The 18,429-nt window shown below is 44.5% G+C and overlaps 1 protein-coding gene across 1 annotated transcript in view; it reads right to left on the reverse strand.

Moving 5' to 3' along the window:
- The window catches only part of LOC114675726 (SH3 domain and tetratricopeptide repeat-containing protein 1-like), a 41,320-nt gene extending 23,171 nt beyond the window's left edge, over positions 1 to 18,149 (reverse strand). The window contains 3 exon segments of the mRNA XM_077966396.1: positions 4,433 to 4,577; positions 16,924 to 17,108; positions 18,122 to 18,149. Of these exon segments, the coding sequence (XP_077822522.1) occupies positions 4,433 to 4,577; positions 16,924 to 17,108; positions 18,122 to 18,149 (358 nt within the window).
- Between the last annotated feature and the right edge of the window lie 280 nt (positions 18,150 to 18,429).

Consider the following 18,429-nt stretch of genomic DNA (forward strand, 5'->3'; position numbering starts at 1 on the left):
CTGTGACTTGCATGTATACACCCAGATGACCTGAAGTAACTGAAGAATCACAAAAGAAGTGCAAATGCCCTGTCCCACCTTAACTGATGACATTCTACCACAAAAGAAGTGAAAATGACCGGTTCTTGCCTTAAGCGATTATATTATCTTGTGAAATTCCTTTTCCTGGCTCATCCTGGCTCAAAAAGCTCCCCCGCTGAGCACCTTGTGACCCCCACTCCTGCCCACCAAAGAACAACCCTCCTTTGACTGTAATTTTCGTTTACCTTCCCAAATCCTATCACACGGCCCCACCCTTATCTCCCTTCCCTGACTCTCTCGGACTCAGCCCGCCTGCACCCAGGTGATTAAAAAACTTTATTGTTCACACAAAGCCTGTTTGGTGGTCTCCTCACACGGACGTGCATGACAGGCAGGTGCAGAGCCAGGGAAGGACCTGTGATGAGAACAGAAAGGAATGCATCTCCCTGTACACACACTCGGATTTTATGACAATGTGCGCAGGGGGCTGAACTGGATGCCTGAGAACATTCCTCCAAGTCCTTTTGCAGATTTTCTAAATATTGGTGTAAAATCTGAACTCAGACAAAATTTTTTTAAATCACTTCAATCAACATCTTTGTCTAGTGCTCAGCATCATGTCTACAGGATCATCTAGAACACCAACTTCTGTTCTAAGGCTCACATCCTCCTATAAAGTCCCAGGGATTTTACAAGGGAATGCACCTCTCATTCGCATCAAGAACACACACAGCTACCATCCAAGAAATGCTTAATTTGCTTATATAATTTTTTAAACACCCAGATTTGAAATACAATAGAGAAGATAATTTTTTGATAGCTCTGCTTTCCAACTGCGAACTGCGGGTGGAGAAAATAACCTGCCATGATTTCTAACCAGTCAACAACCTGTCTTCCCTGGCTGCAGTAGGAGCAATCTTTCTGAGCTCAGGATGAAAAAGAACCCAGTTGGTTAGGGGACAGACAATCATCAGTTCTCAGCGGGCTTCCCCGGTCCCAAATCCCCATGTGATACGTGGAAGTAAAAAGCTATCCATGACCAAGCATCTGAACACTTATCCCACCTCGCCATCTGATTCTCCTGCCATGCAAATTTAAAATTAATAAGCCTGTTATTGGAGAACAGAGTTGGTGCTGCATCTGTCTTCCTAAAATTATGGATAATTACCAGCCCACAATAGCTTCTAATCAGATTTGAGTAGTCCCTTAGACAGGAAGCTAAAGTGCCTCAGCCCTAAACTGAGAAGAAAACAGAAACTGAAATGCTCTAGGTTTGATTATTTCCCCCTTGTTCTAAAGTTGCTGTTCCCGAATCTCCTTCTAATGTCTTGTTTATAAAATGTATGAGAAACAGGGAAATTTAAAGACATGATAGAAATGGCCACTTTTTCTAAGTACAAACTTTGTGAACATTATTTTCAGCTGCTGGGCTTTTTCTCCACATACTGTGAGCCTGGAGGACATTTTCTCCCTCGTGGTTACACATTCAGAGTCAGGGAAAGTGGCTTTAGCAGTAAAGAGGGGAGTGCAGTGAGAAGTGACCGGACACTGAGAAGGGCAGACAGGGACTCTATCTCGGTGGCCTGCAGCACTCCTGGGCCTTGGCCTTTATTTTTCTATCTGTACAAGGGATCTAAAGGCCCGTGATTCTAGGCCACGACAGCTCTTCATACACACATACGCGAACATCACTGTGAAAAGCTATGACACTTGGCTGATTTTCTGAAGAAATTATCTTGTATCATTTCTACTCAAGTACTCCACCTCTTTCCAGACAAGTATCTGAGGATCATGGGCTATCCCACAGCCATGTGTGTAACCTCTCCTGCTTATGATCCCTGTACACATAGCATTTTCCAAAAGCATTTGGTGTGAAGGGACAGAAGAAAGAAGAATAAGGTTCTTTCAGCCCATTCATTCATTCATTCAACAAATATTGACTATCTATGTGCCAGGCACTGGTGATATAACAGGGAACACATATTTTTCTAGGTAGAGACAGACTACCAAAAAGTATGTTAAAGATTAATACTGTAGAGGAAAATACACCAGGAAACAGGAAAGAAGAATACCCCTAGCCACCCTACACTGGGGTGATGCTAGCGTTACAAAATGGAAACAGCGGCCAGGCGCGGTGGCTAACACCTGTATTCTCAGCTCTTTGGGAGACTGAGACAGGCAGATCACCTGAGTTCAGGAGTTCAAGATCAGCGTGACCAACACGGAGAAACCCTGTCTCTATTAAAAACATAAAAATTAGCTGGACGTGGTGGCACACGCCTGTAATCCCAGTTACTCAGGAAGCTAAGGCACAGAATCACTTGAACCTGGGAGGCAGAGGTTGGAGTGAGCCGAGATCATGCCACTGCACTCCAGCCTGGGTGACAGAGGAAAGATCTGTCTCAAAATAAATAAATAAAAATAAAATGTAAACATAGAATAAGATACCAAAAGAAAGAACATGAACGATTAATTGTAACGAAAGCCTTTGTAAGCTGATACTTTCCTTCCTGGATCCTTGTCCCTTACAAATGGAAAAAAAGGGCAGGCAGGGGGTAGCATCAAAATGATGTTTTAAGATGGCTTCGGGTTTCAGATGTCTGACAGCCATACTCATGTACTTCAAGGAAAAAGTTCTAGCTCTAGAAGCCATCTGGGCGATGGTTTAATGTCTTTTTTCTTTTTTCCAGAGAGTTTTAAAATACAGGAAAACGTGTGTGTTTCTTTGGCTGCTCTGTGCCCGCACACGTGCAAACTGTGCTAACAGGTTTTTCCATGTTTTGCTGAATTTGCCAGCTTGCCATAAACAGGCTTCCATGTCTTAATTGTCTATAAAGAGCACAGACACACAAAAATGCAAATCAAGACTAGGACAGACACGTCCTTTGTTCTTTGAATAAATACTGCCAATGCCCAAAATACTTTCTCCATCACACTATCTATATGGAATTCAAGTTCCTTCCAATACCATGAGTAACGTCAGTGATAGACTATGTTTAGCCATAATGACCCATTAGCATTCTTTTTCCTCTAAAATGTTGAAATAATAACATTGAGTGTGCACTCACGAGGTGCCAGGCTCTGAGTTTGATCTCATTTGGTTCTCGTTGAAATCCTGTAAGATCAGTACCATATTCTCTCATTTTTCATAGATGAGGAAACTAAGGCAGAGAAAGGCTAAGTAAGTTGTCCATGGTCACAGGTATTTAGGAACTCTTCTCCAAACTTTCAAAAGTTAACTACTGCCACTATTACACATGGTTTTTGTTTGTTTTTGCTTTTTTTGAGACAAGGTCTTGCTCTGACCAGGCTGGAGTGCAGTGGCGTGATGATGGTTCACTGCAGCCTTGACTTCCCAGGCTCAAGTGATTCTCGCACCTCAGCCTCTCCAGTAGCTGGGATTACAGGCATGAGCCACCACACTTGGCTAATTTTTTAATTTTTATTTTTTGTAGGGATGGGCTTTCACCATTTGGCCCAGACTGGTTCCAAACTCTGGGCTCAAGAGATTCTCCCAGGTCGGCCTCCCAAAGTGCTGGGATTACAGGTGTAAGCCACTGTGCACAGCCCTACAAATGTGACTTATACAAAGTCAGAGCAGTGAGCAGGAAGAGAACAGAGACTTCAGCGAGTCTCCTGGCTGTGGCAACGCCATATCCCTCCTCCATACCGTAATGTGTCTACACCCACCAAGCTCCTAGACGTTGAAGGCAGGCCAGCTCAGAGACGAAACAGCAGTCAAGAAAGAGAAGATGCAGACATGCGTCTTGATTTCGGCTCGAGCGTGCCTCTCTGCCCTGCAGCTGCACAGGCAGAAACCAGGGGCCGTGAGTCTCAGGCAGTGTGTTTGGTTCCTGGCTGGTAATTTTTTGGGAGACCATCCCATACAATTAGTGTTACACTTCTCAAAAAGGAAGTGTGAGTTTTATAGAAAAATCGATTCCATTTGGGAGAAAGGCCTAATAAAACCACAAAAGGATAACACATTCATACAACAACAAATTCAATTCATCTGTCACAAACTGAAATCCCAAAGCCCTCTGGGCACACAGCTGTTTTTCTGAGCTGAAATTCAACTCCAGTTGAGAAACAGGTCAACTTTTCTAAAAAGATTCTTTTTCACATGCCTTCAATAAAAATTCCTTTCCCTCACTTGTCATTTTCCAGATTTAATGGCTCTGTTGGCCTTTCTCTCATTTAGGCCGTGAACACTGACTGCATGTCTGCTACGGCCAGGACTCCAAGGGAGGCACCCTAGGGAACACAGATGACCGCAGCACAGCGACAACCTCAAGGAGCACACACGGGGAAGGCAAGATGATACAATCGAAGACTTCACACAGAAAAGAACTTGGCATCCATACCCCGTCCCATTTCTAGAAAACAACGATGCTGACTTAGGAACATTTACCGAACAGCCTGCAGTGTGGAGGCAGCACGAGGGGGCTCCATGCGGGGAAGAGCACCTTCAGAAGGGGGCGTGCAAGCAACGTGGAGGCAGGAGACGCCCCCATGCACAAGGGCCAGCCTGGGGGCCTGCAGAAATGGCCATGCATCTGGGAAGAGGGAGAGAGGACAAGATACTTAAATGCTCCAAAACGAATAGAAGCCTCCCAAGAACCTCCCCCGAAATGGGGCAGGGATTTACGAAAGACCAAACCGAGCATGCGCAGTTACCTGACCATAGCGCCACCAGAGCGTGCTATCAAGGAAGAAATAGGGTCACTAGAAGCCTGAGCCTCTACTCCCAGCTCTGCGACTCATTCACCCGATGACCTTGGTGAAGGCTCTTAGCTTCTGTGAGCCACAAGAGAATCACAGGAAAACAGAAGATATGAAAGTGCTCTACCTTTTTCACAGAACTGCTGAGGGAATAAAATCAGATAACGGATTTTAAAATTCTCTGTGAATTACAAAGCAAAATGCAACCGTATGAAATCATTCTTACCATTAATAACAGCACTGTCAAATTAAGAGAAGAGTTAAGACCACAGCATTTTCCATCCCCCGACTCCCGAGAGAAATAGTGAGTCCAGCCAATGTATTTGGGCAACCCCAGTATCTAGGCTTTGAGAGTCTCAAACAGCTCATGAACTCTGACAGTATCACTCCAGCCCAGTGCTCATTAAGTTCTCCAAGACAGCCAACTGACATAAAATACTACAGCTTTTTCAGCTGGACTTGAAGCCCTCCAAGCTCACAGCACAGCTCAACAATGAAGAAGAGGTTTTCTGCCACTAGACTCAAAAGCTGGCTTTTGTAGATTCCCATAGAAAGAACATTCAAGGCCAGGCATGGCGGCGCATGCCTGTAATCCCAGCAATTTGGGAAGCCGAGGCAGGAAGATCACCTGAGGTCAGAAGTTCAAGAACAGCCTGGCCAATATGACAAAGCCCCATCTGTACTAAAAATACAAAAATTAGCCGGGCATGCTGGCGGGCACCTGTAATTCCAGCTACACAGGAGGCTGAGGCAGGAAAATCCCTTGAACTCAGGAGGTCGAGGTTGCAGTGAGCTGAGATCACGCCACTGGACTCCAGCCTGGGTGACAAGAGCGAAAGTCCATCTCAAAGAAAAAAAAAAAGAAAGAGCATTCTTTTTTGCTGATGTTAAATTTCCTGTGCTTAACACAGAGAAATCATACCACACTGAAATCCTGAAAAGCATATCATAAAAAGCATTTAGTGACTGAAAAGACATTCAATATAACCTGTAACAGTGAGTTCCCCTCCTCTTTCTAGCCTGCTCCACTAACGCTGTGACCCTTAACAATGCTTTCACGAACACAGAGGAAAATTAATAGGACCGCTTACCCCTCTCAGCTGACAGCTAAACCACTGTTTCTCCCTGGGCTCACTAAAGATGACCTTTACCCAAAACCAGGCTGCAACGACCCTGTAGATGTTGACTAACAATTTCAAAATTCCCATATTCTTTGTCCACTCCTAAGGAAGATGAACTGAAGCCAGGTGTCTCCAAGTCAGAACTAACAGAGGCCTTAAACATCAGATGGCCCATTCCTTTCTTTGACAACCGGGGGATCTAAAGCTGAGCTTATGGAAGAAAACAGCCTGTTTAGGAACAAAGCGAAAACCAAAGCCTAGTCACCCAACCTCTGGTCCGGAACTCCTGCAACAACCCAGCACCCATACAGGATGAGTCTCCCTAACCAGAAACTCCAAAATCCACAACTTTTGAGTGCCGACGTGACGCTCAACGAAATGTTCATTGGAACAGCTCAGACTGGATTTTTGAATTCAGGATGCTCAACCAGCAAGTATAATACAAATATTCAAAAATCCAAAAATGTAAAGAAATCTGAGACACTTCTGGTTCCAAGCAGTTTGGATGAGGGATATTCAACGTGCATTTTTTTTTTTTTCCTCTAATGAAGGAAATTAAAAACGAGGCCCAAGCAAAGTCATTCAATCCATACTAAAGTCATTCAATAGTTTAATTAGTACCCATTTAAAGTGAAGTTCTACCCGCAGATATTTAAAAGGATGAATACATACATGCCTATAATTCCAGAACTTTGGAAGGCCGAGGTGGGAGGATCACCTGATGTCAGGAGTCCAAGACCAGCCCGGTCAGCATGGTGAAACTCCATTGCTACTATAAATGCAAAAATTAGCCAGGCGTGGTGGCGCACACCTGTTATCCCAGCTACTCGGGAGGCTGAGGCACGAGAATCGCTTGAACCTGGGGGAAGCACGTTGCAGTGAGCCGAGATCACACCACTGTACTCCAGCCTGTACCACAGAGCAAGACTCTGTCTCAAAAAAAAAAAAAAAAAAAAAAAGAAAGAAAATTTAAATTGTGTTTTCACATGAAGCCCATGTTCCCAGAACACAAACCGTGCTCTGTGCTCCAAGGGCATGCAGGGTGCCCCTTTATCTTAATGCTCACCATATTCCATGGCAGCCATTGGCACGTGCCCTCCATCACACTAGACTTCCTGTGCATGAGGCAGGGATCATATATTATTACCTTTCTGTCCCCAATGTCTGGCTTAGAAGACACTCAGTAAATGATTCCTGAACTAAGTCAGTTACTAAGATATGTTAAACTTGTATTAACAAAATTGATTTAATAAGTTTGCCAATGCAGCGTTCATACCACACAGCTTAAATCTCAACCTGCGGATTTATCTTGTGTTCTGCTAGATTATCACCTATTAACATTCAGGAAGCACCTAGTATGTGCTAGGCATTACTAATTGCTGGGGACCTAGCAGTGACAAAACAACATTCCTTGTTCAAAGACAAGTTCTAGTATAAAGAGGAATAGAAGGAACAGGCTAGATTGATGAGAGAGCTAAGAAAAGAACAGGCTGCCATGGGAAGCACCTGGTCTTGTCTGGATGGTACACAGTTAACAAAGTCTGAGTGCTTCGTATAGCGTAAGATCATCTCCTCCAAAGAAGCGAATGAAGCTTTGATTCCCCAGTACCAGAAGTCACCATAAAGGTGTGCACAGCCACATGCTTAGTGTAGGAAGTGAAACCAAACGAACAAACAAAGCTCCAACTTCCAGAGGCAATCGTCCAATTATGAAATCCTCTGGCTACGTTCAATTGAAATTCAAGATATTCAAGAGGCCAATATTTAAGGGATAAATTAACCCAACCACTTAAAACTAAAGTAGTCAAGGGGTAAAGGTATAGTACCTTTTACCAATTTATTAGCTCTTAATATTTACATTTAAATATGACGACGATGGTATAATAACTTTATTAACTAGTTATTATGTGTTAGGCACGAAACTAAGCACTTTACACACACATTTGCACGATCCTGTGAGATGATAATGACCTTTTGTCATCCCATTTCATAGATGAAAGTTAGTTTTATATAAGCTTAAAAACTTGCCCCAAATGACACAACTACTTAGCAAAACCCAGGCAGCCTGGCTCCATAGGCCTTGTTTAAAGAAGTAATATTTATAAACTGTCCAGCACAGCAGTGGTACAAACAAGAGTTCAATAAATGCCTAAAGGGTACTTCATACCCAAAATCATTTCCCGCCAGTCAAACTAGACTTACTCTGGTTCTGCATAACCAACTGTCAAATTATTGTTCCATGAAGAAAAGGTGGAATCGGTAGAGATCAGGAAAGAGTGAATAACTGCTAAATATACTTGATGGCAGGTAGTAACAGGAGGTGGCATTTAGGCTGTTTCCACATTTGTTTGGGTAACGCTTTTTTTTCACAGTTCTAAAGCACAAGACCCATTCTAAGCTGGTGAAAGCGTAAGGCATGTCTATGATCCAGGCCTCCAATTCACTGTGGATCAGTGGATCTCAACCATTACGGTATATCAGAACCATCTGGGGGTTTTTAACAGCACTAGAGCTGCCCAGGCTCCATTCCTACAGATTCTATTTCAACTGGTCTGGAGTAAGCAAGCATGCTTTTTTCACAGCCCCCAGGAGCAGCTAGGTTTGCAAACCACTGTCCAAGATGCTCTCACACTTCCACTCAGTTCAACACACACTCACTGAGATTCTAAGCACTATGAATCGGGCTAAGTTAACAAGTCAGGCTCCACTCCCTAATAATATTGGCAAGGAAACCAACATCAGAGATATATTCCAGTCCAAACCAAACAAATTGCCGGGTGAAAAAAATGCCCTGGCATAGTTTGCCATACAGAGCAGCTTCCTGTATCTTCCCGGTCAGTAGCCTAGAGACTGACTCTGAGCCATGAGAATTCAGAGTCAGAGAAAAATGCCAGTCTGAGGCATCTGCCATACTTCTATCACACCCCCAAAAGCGCCCAGCTACATTTCACATCCACTGTCCTAACAGGGGTCGAAACAGGGAAGAGCAGTGCAATACAGAAAACAGAGCCTGCTGGGCATCAAAAGGCTGCAGAATTCCAGTCCTAGCCCTGCTATCAATCGGTCTGGTCACTTGTCTCTGGTCCTGGTGTGGCCAACAGTTACGTGAGAGGGTGAGGCATAAAAACAGATGTCAGGCAAGCTCCAGCATCCAAAATACATCGAAATTAAAAAGCATTAAGGTGATATCAAGGAATGTATGCCATCAACCAGAAAAGTAACGGAAATATTCCTTTTCACATTCTTAAGAAATCAAAAGTGGAAGCAGAAAATTGAGCAATCAGCCTACTAAGTTGACTGCGGCAACAGAATACACTCACGGATTCTGTTCACAAAAGGAGGGGTGACAGACCAAAGGAGAACGGCAGAGCGTCCCTCTCTCCTCTGTCCACCCATGACACCAGCACGTGAGTGCGTCCACACGCAGCGCCCAGTCTCCTGTCCCACTGGCGCCAGAGTCCACTTACCGCAAGCCTACTAAGTGCCACATGTGCTAGGATGCTCCCTCATCTCATCACCATAGACATCCCTGCTGGACGTGAGTATGTGACAGACGAAAATCACGGAGGCCTAGGGAAGTTGAGATCCGCATTCCCACTGCGGTGAGGGCGTGCTTGAGAGGGACCCCACGGCTGGGCCCTCCATGCCGCTCTCCTCAGTAATCACTCCCAGACCAGAGCAGCGAGGGGGAATTTTCTTCCTCTCACTATTTTCAGCCCCTTGGCTGACCCAGCATTCCCCAGAAAGCTATCGAGTTCTGGCAGCTCTGAGGCCACAAAGCCACAAAGGCACGGGACACACAGCCCATCTGTCTCTAACGGGTCTTTTACTTTGTCATGCTGATCATTTCTAAGAGCAGATGGGTTAAAAAAGACTTGGCAAGTTACCACGAAATGACCCCTCCACTCCTTCCTGGGGGAAGGCTGACTAGTTAGCAGTCAGGCCGGCTTTCTTCCCCCACTCCCTGCATTCCTGTCCCCAAGGAGCCACAGACAATCCCACCAAATAGAGGCAGGAGACAGCCACCTCCTTCCTACAGCTGGAGGGGGAAGGGTCCTCTCGGGCCTTTCTAACTGCATGAAAACCAAACTGTGAGCTGTACTGACCCGGGCCTCACCCATGTTGCAGGCATGTACAACACAGGTGCCCAGTGCTATCATCAGGCAGAACTACGAATGTGCTTTCCATCGTTTTCATACAATGATTCCAGAACCGTTATCCACACAGCTCCACTTCTCACACATACGACGTGCTTCACGGATTACACAGCATGGTCACCATGCCCCTCATCCGCTTCTCCCAGCAGCCTTGTGTGATCCCTTGGGTATGCTTCCTCATACTGAGGTTTGAAACCAAAATTTTCCCAACAACATCCAGCTAGTGTTAGAACCAGGATATGAGGGCTTCTGATTCTAGAACCGGTATTTGTGCCACTATTCCACATGGGCCCCTCCAGGGATTTCTGCCTGATCTGAAAATGCAGACAGCAAATCCGTCTCTCTACAGTCCTGGGGTTCCCTATAGACAAGAAGTCAAACTTCTAAAAGAAAGCTTATACTTATTTGGAAGGCTACCTGGGATATTTCTTTTAAGTTAGTTTGTTCATGTTTTGGAAAGATTTTTCCAATGGCAATGTGGGGCATGAAGTGTAGAAAGGATTCCATGATGAGACAGAGAAACAATTCGGTGGCTCTTACAACCGTTCAAATGAGGCATGAGGTGCAACCAGAAAGGACAGAGGGAAAATGCATTGGAAAGAAATGCAAAATGAAGTCCATTCAGACCCAGGATGGAAAAAAGGGGATTAAGCATGATGGTGGTTTCTAGTTTGAAAGACTGATGAACAAGGATGTCATTAACTACTGCAGAGTGGTATCTGGGGCCTGGGTGCACCAGTTTGTTTAACCATTCACCTGCTGAGCAGTCTCTGGGCTGTTTCCAGTTCCTAGCCTTTATAAATAATGCTGCGATGAACAGATACATATAGGCTTTTGTGTGAACATAAGTCCTCATTTCTCTGGGATAACAGCCCATGAATGTGAATGCTGCCTCCTACGGCAATTGCACATTTAGCTTTTTAAGAAACTGTCAAGCTGTTTTCCAGAATGGCCCTACCATCTTCCATTCCCACCAGCCAAGTGTGAGTGATCCGGTTTCCCTGCATCCTCACCAGCATTGGTCTTGTTACTACTTTTTATTTTAGACATTCTGATAGGTGTATAGTGACGTGGCTTTAGTGTGCATTTTTCTGATGGCTCATGATGTTGCACATCTTTTCATGTGCTTATATGTTATCTGAAATGTCTCTTCAGGTCTCCTATTCATTTTCAAACTAGATGATTTGGTTTCACTGCTGAATTTTGATAGTTCTTTATATATTATAGATATGAGTCCTTTATCAGACATGTGGTTTGCAAATAGTTTCTCCCAGTCTCTAGCTCCTCCTTTCATCTTTATTTTGTATTTCACGTTTTAATCCATGATCTATTTTGAGTTAATTTTTGTACGAGGTATGAGGTTTAGAGCAGAGTTCAGGGTTTTTTTCGTATGAATAATCAGGTAGTCAGTAACTTTTTTTAAGAGACAAGGTCTCACTCTGTCACCCAGGCTGGAATGCAATGACAAGATCAGAGCTCACTGCAGCCTCGACTCCTGGGCTCAAGTTATCCTCCTGCCTCAGTCTCCTGGAGTAGCTGGCACCACAGGCAGGTGCCACCGTAACCAGTTCATTTTTTTAGTTTTTGTAGAGACAGGGTCTTGAGCCATGTTACCCAGGCTGGTCTGGAACTCCTAGGCTCAAGTCATCATCCCACTTATATGGGGCCAGGCAGTGGCACATGCCTGTAATCACAGCACTTTGGGAGGATGAAGCAGAAGAATCACTTGAACCCATGAATTCCAGACCAGCCTGAGAAACAGAGGGAGGCCCTGTCTCTGCAAAAATTTTAAACATTAGCTGGGCATGGTGTTGTACACCTGTGGTCCCAGCTACGTGGAAGGATCTCTCGAGCCTATGAGGCTGAGGCTGCAGTGAGCCATGATCGGACCACTACACTCCAGCCTGGGAGAAAGTCAGACGCTGTCTCCAAAAAAAAAAAAAAAAAAAAAAAAAAAAAAAAAAAAATCCTAGAGCATCACCCATATTAAAGACAGGTATTGTCTTTTTCAAATTTAATTACTGTTATATAATGGACATGTAAAATGTCCAGTTTGAAAGTTTGAAAATATATAACTCTAAGTATTCTTACCTTAAAATTCTGATTCCTACCTAAGATATTGCATACTGTTTACATAAGTATCACAATGCCTGGACAACAACTAAAAATGTGTAAGAGTAAGAAAAATGAGCAGGTATGCCTATTAATTAAGGTATATTTCCCCCTTATTACATAAAAAAGTCATCACTGCAAACCCCTATGACCGTATCGAAAGTAAACCTACAGTTTTACTTCTCTATATTATAAAATGCAAGGTTAAAACTCAAATACTAAACATTTCCTGAAGCCAAGGGTAGTTTACTTAAAATAAATGCCTAGGGTCTATATCAAAAATATGAAAAAGCTAGCTACTTCATAGCCATTCCAATCTAAGTTCAGCTTTTTTTTAATTGACACATAATTGTGTACTGTACATATGTATGGAGTACACAGAGTGATGTTATAATACATGTTATGTATGTGATCAGCATAATTAGCATATCCACCATCTCAAACATTTATCATTTCTTTGTGTTGGTAACTTTCAATACCCTTCCTCCAATTATCTGGAACTATATATTCTTTTTTTTTTTTTTTTTGAGACAAAGTCTTGCTCTGTTGCCCAGGCTAGAGGGCAGTGGTGTGATCTCAGCTCACTGCAATCTCCTTCCCAGGTTCAAGCTATTCTCCTGCCTCGGCCTCCCTGGTAGCTGGGATTACAGGCACCCACCACTATGCCGGCTAATTTTTGTATTTTTAGTAGAGACGGGGTTTCACCACGTTGGCCAGACTGGTCTCAAACTCCTGACCTCAGGTGATCCACCCACCTCAGCCTCCCAAAGTGCTAGGATTACAGGCATGAGCCACCGCGCCCAGCCTGAAACTACATGTTCTTGTTGACTATAGTCATCCTATGTTATAGAACACTAGAACTTATTCCTATCCAGCTATAATTTTGTATCCTTTAACAAATTTCTATCTCCCTCTTCCCCCACCCTTCTCACCCTCTAGGATCCTCTGTCTACTTTCAACTTCAATGAGATCCACTCTTTTTTGCCTTCCACATAAGAGAACATGTGCTGTGTAACTTCCTGTCCCTGGCTTATTTCATAATATCTTCCAGTTCCATCCATGTTGCTGAGAATAACAGGACTTCATCCTGTGTTATGGCTGAATAGTACTCCATTGTGTATAAACACCACATTTTCTCTATCCATCATCTGCTGTTGGACACCGAGGCTGATTCCATATCTTGGCTATGGTGAACAGTGCTGGAGGAAACATAGAGGTGCGGATGCCCCTCTGACACTGATTTCCTTTTCTTTGGGTATCTACACTGTAGTGGGACTGCTGGATCACACTGTAATTTCATTTGCAGTTTTCTGAGGAACCTCCATACTGTTTGCCATAGTGGGTGCCCTAACTTACTCTTACTCTTTTTCTTTTTTCTCTTCGAGACAGAGTCTCACTGTGGCCCAGGCTGGAATACAGTGGTGCAATCTCGGCTTGCTTACTGTAGCAGCCGCCTCCCGGGTTCCAGTGGTTCTCACGCCTCAGCCTCCTGAGTAGCTGGGATTACGGGCACCCGCCACTACACCTGGCGAATTTTTGTATTTTTTAGTAGAGATGGGGTTTCACCACGTTGGCCAGGCTGGTCTTGAACTCCTGGGCTCAAGTGACCCGCCCACCTCAGCCGCCCAACAGTGCTGGGATTACAGGTATGATCCACCGCTCCCAGCTAATTTTTGTGTTTTTAGTAGAGACGGGGTTTCACCATGTTGGTCAGGCTGGTTTCCAACTCCTGATATCAGGTGATCTGCCCGCCTCGGCCTCCCAAAGTGCTGGGATGTCAGCGTGTGCCCCACGCCCAGCCAGCTGCTCTAGTGTATACCCCCCTACAGTGTGTAAGAGCTCCTTTGTCTCCATATCCTCTCCAGCACTTGTTACTTTTTGTCTTTTTGATAATACTCATCCTAACAGGTGAGATGATACCTCACTGCGGTTTTGATTTGCATTTCTCTGATTATAAGTGATGCTGAGCATTTTTTTCACATATTTTTTGGCCATTTGTTTGTCTTCTTTAAAGAAATGTCTGTTCGATTGGGTGTGGTGACACAAACCTGTAAGCCCAGCACTTAGAACGCTAAGGCAGGAGGACAGCTTGAGCCTTGACCAGCCTGGGCAGCATAACAAAACCCTAGCTCAAAAAAAAAAAAAAAAAAAAGGAAGAAGAAAAAAGAAATATCTGTGTTTGTTCAGCTATTTGACCTCCAAAAACTAAGAGCCCATTTTGGAATCTAACAACCTGCCTGATTCAGAGATAATCTGTGTTTGGTTCTACTCTGCTACTTCTTATGTGACTTTGGGAAGTTCCCTTAGCCACTTTGAGCTCAATTTTCTCAACATTAACCAGGAATAAGTACCACCTGCCTCTGCTGGTTAACGCTGAGGACTGAAAGGAGAACCCCCACAACGCCACATGACAATGCCGCCTGGCGGAAGCCCCTCAATGCGGGACTGGTAGGATCATCTGAAGCTAAGTACAACTTTCCTTTCCACTGTCCCAGGCTCACTCTGCATACGATTAGCAAGGAATAGAGAATAAAGGAAACAGAAATAATTGCTTAATTTTTAATAAGAAATTTTTAAAAAGTTGAGGTGGTGGAAAAATAGGAGGGAGAGGAGGGGAAGGAAAAGCAGTCGGTCACAAGTTTTAGTCCAGGGCTCATACCTGGCTTCCTCACTCAGGCAATCACCAGTCCCCACCCCCTGGGGAGGGGTACTTTCTCGGCTGGCTTCACCCACATGGAAGGCACTGCCACAGGTGTTCAGAAACCAGGAGCACCTTGAAATGGGCAATGTGCTTTGGGTAGGAGACCTACAATTTCCCCAAAGAAACCACAGCATAAAAGTGACCCACATAGGAGGCACCAAGGGCTGTAAATACTTGGTGGCAAAAACTGATGTCATACCTGCTGTACAGGAGACACACACCCAAATAAATCTTGCCAAAATAGCAGAGAAAAAAATACAGCAGACATCCAGTGCCATTCTGTTACAGAAATATTTATATCCCAAAGCCAGGGACCTCTCTGAAACACTGTGTTTATTTCCACGTTTCATGGAAGTTGTTTGAGTGCGCTCACGTGTGTGTCAACAAACTTCCAGTCCCTGCTCTAAACCCTGTGGCTCCTCAGCAAAACCCAAAAACAAATATCAGTTTTCCTTCCAAATGAGAAGTTTCCTGACTTAGCGAAACCAGCATCAAATCCACTTATTATGAGATAGCTGATTACAGGCGAAGCCCTCTAGTCCCAGGATGACTCCCCTCCTGCAGGAGCGGGAAGGATGGGCATAGCACTGGCCTGCCAGACCACATCTCCAGGCAGTTTGAAACCATTGCTGCTCAGGTGAACCATGATAAAAATCAAAACCTAGTATCTCTGAAAAATGTACATGTCAAGAACCAGACCTCGGACCAGACTCAGCAGAAATGGATGTTGCAAGGTTTGTTCAGAGACCTCCTCTCCATGCCCCCTTTCCCCGGGACCTCCCTCCTTGCACTAGGGGCCCAGGGCCAATGGACCTCTCCCTTATCTCTAGCCCAGTGCATTTTCAGGAACAGCTCCCAGACTCTACCAGACCCTGAAATGTATTCACTGAATGCACTATTTCTTCAAATGATCATAAATCATCTGACTATAACAATTGTTTTAAAAGTGTTTTCTCTCTCTCTCTCTCTCTCTCTCTCTCTCTCGGGAATTCTGTCATGAGTTTGAGCAAGCAGCTTTGCTTCTCTCTACTGCAATTCTATCATTTGCAACATGTTAACAATTACTGTGTTCACCCATAGCATTGTTGTAAAAAGCCTTAAGACCCACTTCATGTAGCCTGCCTGGAGCACAGACGCTGTCACATGGTAAATGCCCACTGAAGGTGAGTTATCTGTAGCTATTATTACCCGCCACTCCAGCGAACAAAAGGAGTCGATCAGGTCTCATCGTATCACCATGAAAGGATGTCCATGTAGACTGCGCAGTGGGAGTAGGGGGACTCAGTGTTTATCAGGTACTATTTTGTTTTTTACAAAGTGTACATATATATTTGTAGGTACACTGGAAAAGATCTGGAAGGAAATACACCCAGTGTTAATAGTGACTACCCCAAAGACACATTCATCCAAACACACAACAGAAAAACACTATCTTTCTGCCTTCCATATCATTTGAACTATTTTCAATAAGCATCTATGGCTTTTGTAAAGTTTTTGAAAGGAATTTATTGCAATTTTTTTCTGGAGAAACAAGCAGGAGCATGAAAAAGGTGGAAACAGAAGGTAAAATGGAATGGGACTTAATGGAATTGAGTCCAAGCCAGGCTCAGCAGGCACACGAAACACGCACCTCTCACTACAACTCAACACCAGCTCTCTCTTCTCTTGGTCCAATGGCCCAAGACTTAGAGATAAAATGTTTATTGTGATCACATCAATCACACCACGGAGCTTGGAACCACCCTTCCAAACTCCTCTGGTTCTGTGTACCTGCCCGGGGCTGTTAGTTTTTCTCCTGTGTCTTTGCTGGACTGTAATCCCCTAGTGGTGGAAATGCACCCTGACACTCAGCCATCATCCCCACAACACTCAGCACTGCATAGAGACCAGGGCAGTGATGTCCACTCGGACTGTGATTCCACTTATAAAGCAAAGGACCAGGGACCAGATGCGACTTGTCTTTGGTAACTCACCAGCTGTGGCTTGAACCAGAACAAAGCCAGGTCTCCTGATGCCCAGAAAAGAGCTAGTGCCTGTCCCACTAGAAACGCGGTAAAAATGTTTTGCTTGCTGTGAAAAGATGCACTACTGGAGAAGATGGGTGTAACTTCTCATGGAGGCATTCAGCCCAGATCACCAGGAAACAGAGCTGCCGGATGAGACACTCGGCACAGACCACCAGGAAACGGGCTGTCGGATGAGACACTCGGTCCAGATCACCAGGAAATAGGGCTGCCGGATGAGACACTCGGTCCAGGTCATTAGGAAACAGGGCTACCCGATGAGACACTCGGCCCAGGTCACCAGGAAACAGGGCTGCTGTAAGAGACACTCGGCCCAGGTCACCAGGAAACAGGGCTGCTGGATGAGACACTAAGCCCATCCACTGGAAAGGAAATCTGGCTGGGCAGTGGAGGGAAATTCACACAGCCCAATGGCAGCAACAACATGAACAAAAAATACCTGCCTGGAAAGCTATAGCCTGGCTAGCAAATTCGAAACAGAGCCACAATCCTAGCAGCACACATCACTGCAACACAGGGCTTCAGTCAGTGTGCGCACACTTTAAGTAGAAATGTAAAATGTCCATGTTTTATGGAACAAGGGGGCTATTTGTGTGTGTGTGATGTCAAAGAAAACAGCTGAGAAGAAACTGTTGGCAAGGAAATAGAAATAGGCGCCCTTACACATTGACAGTGAGACAACGGTATGGCCCTAACAGAAGGGAATCCAGCAACACCCATCAACATTTAAAATTCGCAGAACACTGGATCCCACAATTCCATTTCTAGCAATGCATCCTATGAACATATTCACGCAAATATGCAAGAATTATGTACAACTCAGCATTGATTAATCCAAACGGTTGGGAACAACCTAAATACTTACCGGTGGACAACCGTGTTTATCTTATGCCAACATCTGTGTTTTTAAAAACAAGACACATAGGCTGGGCACAGTGGCTCACTCGTGTAATCCCAGCACTTTGAGAGGCTGAGGCAGGTGGATCACTAGGCCAAGATATCCAGACCATCCTGGTCAACATGGTGAAACACCGTCTCTACTCAAAATACAAACATTATCTGGGCGTGGTGGAGCACACCTGTAGTCCCAGCTACTCAGGAGGTTGACGCAGGAGAATCGCTTGAAGCTGGGAGGCGGAGGTTGTAGAGAGCTGAGATCACGCCAGCCTGGTGACAGAGCAAGCCTCTGCCTTGGAAAAACAAACAAACAAAAACTGGCAAGAGTGGTCACAGAGCAGTGATGGGAGTAGGACTGCCTTTCACTCTCCAGGACCTTTTGAATGTCGCTCATATTACGTATTCAAAATATATGACTATAGCAAATATTTTCAAAGTAACTATGAAAAACTGGGAGAATAATAATATCTAACACACAGGACTGCTGTATAATTAAAGGATGAAAAACATTAAGCACTATCAGAGTTCAAAGGAAGAAGGATTAATTCTAGCTTGGATGTCACAGCGGGGATCATGTAAAGGAAGCGAGTATTTCAAGTCTTGAAGGATGGAGAAGATATAAAGAGGCAGAAGTGTGGAGACGATGTCCCAGATGGAGATAAGAACATAGGCGA

This window comes from Macaca mulatta, chromosome 15 (assembly GCF_049350105.2).
Source record: "Macaca mulatta isolate MMU2019108-1 chromosome 15, T2T-MMU8v2.0, whole genome shotgun sequence".
NCBI lineage: Eukaryota > Metazoa > Chordata > Mammalia > Primates > Cercopithecidae > Macaca > Macaca mulatta.